A 6,131-nucleotide genomic window follows, 5' to 3' on the forward strand; every position below is an offset into this window, starting at 1 on the left:
AAGAGTCTTCTCCAACACCACAGTTCAATAGCATCAATTCTTTGGTGCTCAGCTTTCTTTATAGTCCAACTCTCATGATGGCTGGATAAACCATAGAGTTGACTAGACGGATCTTTGTTGGCAAAGGTCTCTGCATTTTAATATGCTGTCTAGTTTGGTCATAGCTTTTATTCCAAAGCGCAAGAATCTTTTAATTTCATGGCTGTAGTCACCATCTGCAGTGATTTTGGAGCCCAAGAAAATAAAGTCTCTCACTGTTTCCATTGTTTCCCTATCTATTTGCCATGAAGTGGGACCAGATGGGAAGATGCAAAGTCTGGACTCTAGGTCCTTTGCTATGCACTCAGTTATCTGGGGCCAGTATCCTTATTTTTTTCATCCTGAGTCTCCTCAGGGTGCATGGCTGGGGGCAGCTGCAGTGACTGCTTAATGGCAACCTCTGTGTTCTCATCTTGTCTCCCTGCTCTCAAATTGAACAAGCTCCACAGCGCTTTTCTCTGCCTTTCAAACACATTCCAGTGTTTATTGCTTTTATCTGCTTGGGTGGTTTCCACTATTTGTTTTTTTTTTTAATTAAAGTATAGATGATTTATTATATTATTTTAGTCTCAGGTGTACAACATAGTGATTCATAATTTGCAATATTTTGACAAATTATACTCTTATATATAAAAGTAATGGCTATAGTTCCCTGTGCTCTACAATATATCCTTGTTTTTTTAAAAATACATTGTAGTTTATATCTCTTAATCGTCTACCCCTATATTGCCCCTCCCCACTTGGCTTAGTTAACTGGTAACCACTAGTTTGTTTTCTATATCTTTGAGTTTGTTTCTGTTTTTATTAAAATATTCATTTATTTGTTTTACATTTAGATTCCACACAGAAGTGATAACAGAATATTTGTTTCTTTGCTTGACTTATTTCACTAAGGTCCACCATTTAGGTCCATCCACAGTGTTTTAAATGGCAGTATTTTCATTCTTCTGTATGACTGAGTAGTATTCCATTGTGTATACGTGTATGTGTGTGTATGTGTGTGTTCAGTCACTCAGTTGTGTTGAACTCTTGTGACCTCCATGGACTGTATCCCACCAGACTCCTCTGTCCATGGAATTTTCCAGGCAAGAATATTGGAGTGGGTTGCTATTTCCTACTCCAGGGAACCCCAGGGAATTTTCCTGACCCAGGGATTGAACCTGCATTTCTTACATCTCCTGCATCAGAAGGCAGATTCTTAACCATTGAGCCACCTGGGAAGCATATGTGTGTGTGTGTGTGTGTGTGTGTGTGTGTGTGTGTGTGTATCTCACATCTTGTTTATCCATTCATCTTTTTAGGAATACTTAGGTTGTTCTTCTATAATGGCTATTATAAATAGTGAGTTGTGAACATTGGGGGTGCATGCATCGTTTTGAATTAGTGTTATTTTTCTGAGATATTCCTAATAGTAGAATTACTGCATTATATGTTATTTCTGGGCTTTCTTGTGGCTCAGCGGTAAAGAATTTGCCTGCAGTGAAGGAGACGTAGGAGACGTGCGTCCGATTCCTGGGTCTGGAAGACCCCCTGGAAAAGGGCTTGGCAACTGACTCCAGGATTCTTGCCTGGAGAATTCCATGGACAGAGGAGCCTGGCAGGCTACAGGTCATAGGGTCTCACAGAGTCTGAGATGACTGACGTGACTTAGCACACATGCATGCATGGTATTTCTCTTTTTATTTTTTTGAGGAAATTCCATGCTATTTTCCACAGTGGCTGGACGAATTTACATTCCTGCCAAGTTTACTAGGGATCTCTTTTCTCTACAGGCTTGATAACATTCGTTAGTTGTAGACTTTGATGATCACCCTGTTGACAGGTATGAAGGGATATCACATTGTGGTTTTGATTTGCAATCTCTGGTGATTAGAGATGTTGAGTATCTTTTCAAATTCCTGTTGGCCATCTGTATATCTTCTTTTGAAAAATGTCAGTTCGAGTTTTATTGCCATTTTAATATTGTACTTTTTTTTGAGCTGTATGAGACATTTAAATATTTTGGATAACAACCAAGCATTTTCTCCCATTTATTAGGTTATCGTTTCATTTTGTCAATGGTTTCTTTTGCTGTGCAAAAGTTTTTAAGTTGACTTAGGTCCCATTAAATTTTTTTTGCCTTTATTTCTTTTGTCTTAGGAGAAAGATCTTAAAAAAGTATCACTATGATTTATGTTAAAGACTGTTCTGTTTTGCTCTAGAAATTTTATGGATCAGGTCTTACATTTAGATTTTTTTTTCTTCTTGTTTTTTGCTTGGAGAGAAACTTTTTTTTTTCCATTTATTTTTATTAGTTGGAGGCTAATTACTTTACAATATTGTAGTGGTTTTTGCCATACGTTGACATGAATCAGCCATGGATCTACACTACATTTAGATCTTTAATCTTTTGGGTCTATTTTTATATACTGAAAAAATTTGTTCCTGTTCTTTGAAATGTGCTGCTCATCTTCTCTTCTATTGAATCTTCTTCTCAAAATTCAAGCTATCTTTAAGGACAATCTTAGGTCATTGTTCCAAGAAATCTTCCCCAATTTTCTATCAAACCCATATTATTTCTTATTTTTAAAATGACAGGACTTCATGATTTCCTGGGCACTAGCCAGTGTGAAGCATATGAAAGAATTCTTTTGGGGTAGTTTTATTATTTTACTGTATGGGTGGCAGAATCTGTTTTCCTAAATCTGGATTTCTAGCAATACTTGGTCAGGGATTGAACGTATATTTGTTCAAGGTCATTGATAGAGGCCAAATGATCTGACTTCCAGATCAGTACTCTTACTATGATTCAACACCACCTCTTATGGCCTCTTTGGGTACCATGTGAAAAATGGATACACAGGAAGGATACCAAGATCATTTCTTAGGTCATCTCCCAATGATGACATTCACTCTTGATATTTTTCTATGAGTGAATTTTGTCCCTTAATTTCCTCAGACCCCTCTTCATATCTTTGTTCCTCAGGCTGTAGATAAAAGGATTCAACATGGGTGTCACTATTGTGTACACAACTGTGGCTACCCGGTCCTTCACCACTGAGTACATGGACAGTGGCCTAAAATACACATAGATGACACTCCCATAGAAGAAAACCACCACGGTGAGGTGGGAGCCACAGGTGGAGAAGGCCTTCCACTTCCCAGCCACAGAAGGGATTTTGAGCACAGTGATGATGATTCTCAGGTAGGAGAAGAGAATGCACAGGAAAGGGGTAGCAATGACAGCCAGGGTCTCGGTCATGACCACCATCTGGCTGGATGAAGTGTCAGAGCAGGAGAGCTTGAGCACAGGCTGGGTATCACAAAAGAAGTGCTTGATGATGTGGGAGGCACAGAAAGACAGGCGGGACATGAGTAACACACGCAGCAAGGAGTGCAGGTGAGAGATGGTGCAGGAACCCAGCAACAGGAGGAGGCAACGCCGTGGGCTCATGACCACATCATAATGGAAGGGGTTGCAGATGGCTACCAGCCGATCTATGGCCATTGAGGCCAGCAGGTAGCTGTCAGTATTTGCAAAAGCCATGAAGAAGTACATCTGGACCAGGCACCCCACATAGGAGATAGACTTTGTCTCTGAGAGTAAGTTCACCAGCATTTTGGGGACAATGACAGTTGTGAAGCAGATATCCATGAAGGACAGGTTGCTGAGGAAAAAGTACATAGGGGTGTGGAGCCGGGAGTCAGAGTGGATGGCCAGGATGATGAGTCCATTCCCCACCAGGGTGATCAGGTACATGACGAGGAAGACAGCAAAGAGGGGTTTCTGCATCTGGGGGTTGGAAGAGATGCCCAGGAGAATAAAGTCTGCAGTGCTGCTGCTGTAGTTCTTCAACTCCATGTCCTTGACCCCTGGTCAGGGTTTGAAGATGGTGTAGGAGAGATGTGAAAGGCAATTTGAGGATGGCTTCTTTCCTAAACTCCAGCCTATTAAAAAAAAAAAAAAAGTCTACCACATTTTGTTAGATTATTTTCTTCAAGAAACTATGGAAACAAGGGGTTATAACTCATCACAGGGGAAGTTAAATAATTTTAACCTGCTTCACAAATGAGAACTAAAAATTTCCCCTGTGTATTTAGGATGTTCTATGTAGCCTAATCTGTCAGAGTTCTTCTCACTTCTCTTTTTAAAGATTCTTCCTAGGTTCTTTCCTGACCAACTCCCTAAAGCCCCCTTCCTTTCTTCTTGTCAAATAGGGGAAGGAACTGCTGGGTCTCAATCTGAATCAGGATGCTTTCATACAAGAGGCTCCCATCCTGGATGTCCTCTCATTCAGATCCTTTCCTACTCATATGTGCAGAGGTGGGGTGGTGGTAGTGGAGGTGGGACAGAAGTGCATATTGAGTTTAACCAGTGCTCCCCAGTATCCACAGAGTTCAGATGAGAATGTTATGGCTTCATAGAAAAGCCTGCTTAATATTTATTTAAGCACTTCTCTTTGGTTACAATGATCTGGACACTTAAAATCTAAGTTCTTCTTTTAGGTGTGTTAGTTACTCAGTTGTGTCTGACTGTTTGTGGCCCCATGGACTGTAGCCCACCAGGCTCCTCTGTCCATGGAATTCTCCAGGCAAATATACTAGAGTGAGTTGCCATTTCCTTCTCCAGGGGATCTTCCCAATCCAGGGATCGAACCTGGGTCTCCTGCACTGAGGGTCAGGGATGTCATTCAAAATAGGAATATAGTTGACCACTGAACAACATGGGCTTGAATTGTGCAGATCCACTTATATGTAGATTTTTCAATAAATATGTAGTACAGTACCACATGATCTGTTGGTTGTTGAATCCTTGAAAGTAGAACCCATGGATATGGCATGCTGACTGGGTAGTTATATGTGCATTTTTGACTGCAGGAAGGGTCAATGTCTTCTATTTTTGTATTATTCAAGAGTCAACTGTTCTACCCCAGGAATAGCCTATGTTACTGAGTTTATACCTTTAAATAAACATTTGTTTCCAATTGAAAATGTTGAAGTTCTCATACTAAACATCCAATTACTGCAGGAATATAACACTTTGAATATGAGCCCCATTCCTAGCAGTATCATGGAAGAGAAGGCGCAGATGGCCACTGGCTGCTACCATTGTGCTACATTGCTCAAACTGAGATAAAATCGACATATAACATTGTGTAAGTTAAGGTGTGCAATTTTTGATTTGATACAGTTTTTTCAGATTGTAATCTAGTTCCTTTAATCTTTTTTCAAAAATTGTTTACCAGCATATCATTAGCTAACACCTCTATCACTACACATAATTATCATTTCTTTTTGTGTGGTGGGAGTAATTAAGATCTAGTCTCTTAGCTACTTTTGAGGTACTTGCATAGTTTAGTATTGTTGTCTGTAATTGCTAGGCTGTGTATTAGATCTCCTGCACTTATTGTTCTAATAATGATTGCAAATTTTGTACTCTTAAACAACATTTTCCTATTCTTCCAGCTCTCATCCCTGGTGACCACCATTCTTCTTAAGAGAGTAGATCTTAGATCTTCCCACCACACACACATACAAAAAGGTAATTGTGTGAGTTGTTAAAGGTGTTAACTAATCCCAGTGTGGCAATCATTTTGCCGTATATCAGTGTATCAAACATCACATTGTACACCTTAAATTTAAGAAATGTTACATACTAATTATATCTCAATAAATCTGAAAAAAATTTCAAACTAATGATTCAATGCACCTATAATAACACCTCAAGAGGATTTATATTTTTATCTTTTAAAATTAATTTTTCTTGGAGTATAGTTGCTGTACAATGTTGTGTTAACTTCTGCTGTACAGCAAAGTGAATCAGCTGTCTCTATACATTTATTTCCTCTTTTTGGGACTTCCTTCCCATTTAGGTCACCACAAGCATTGAGTAGAGTTCCCTGTGCTATCCAGTATGCTCTGATTAGTTATCTATTCTATACACAGTATCAATAGTGTATATATACCAATCCCAATATGAAGGGGAGTTTTTCATGGAATTGAGAAGGTCATTCTAAAAGTCAACTAGATGTGTAAATGGCTAAGAAAAGATAAAATTCTGAAAATATTAGGATAATGACAGAGAATTTTCTTACCTGAAAATCAAAGGACAT

General features: G+C 39.1%; 1 protein-coding gene across 2 annotated transcripts; it reads right to left on the minus strand.

The window, feature by feature from the left end:
* Positions 1-2,944: 2,944 nt before the first annotated feature.
* LOC136162675 (olfactory receptor 1L4) lies at positions 2,945-5,887 on the minus strand. 2 transcript variants are annotated; one of them, XM_065927142.1, is made up of 2 exons: positions 5,877-5,887; positions 2,945-3,860 (listed from the first exon to the last, which is right to left on the minus strand). In XM_065927142.1, exons 1-2 carry the CDS (start codon positions 5,885-5,887, stop codon positions 2,945-2,947), a joined length of 927 nt encoding a protein of 308 aa, XP_065783214.1. The 2 variants fall into 2 exon arrangements, with proteins under 2 accessions (XP_065783214.1, XP_065783215.1); XM_065927143.1 differs by lacking the exon at positions 5,877-5,887 and having other exon boundaries at positions 2,945-3,971.
* Between the last annotated feature and the right edge of the window lie 244 nt (positions 5,888-6,131).

The sequence above is a fragment of the Muntiacus reevesi genome, chromosome 3 (assembly GCF_963930625.1).
Source record: "Muntiacus reevesi chromosome 3, mMunRee1.1, whole genome shotgun sequence".
Classification (NCBI taxonomy): domain Eukaryota; kingdom Metazoa; phylum Chordata; class Mammalia; order Artiodactyla; family Cervidae; genus Muntiacus; species Muntiacus reevesi.

Excerpts from the sequence above, each read along its gene's own strand:
- LOC136162675 (XM_065927143.1), bottom strand. The coding sequence starts at position 3,880 with ATGGAGTTGAAGAACTACAGCAGCAGCACTGCAGACTTTATTCTCCTG.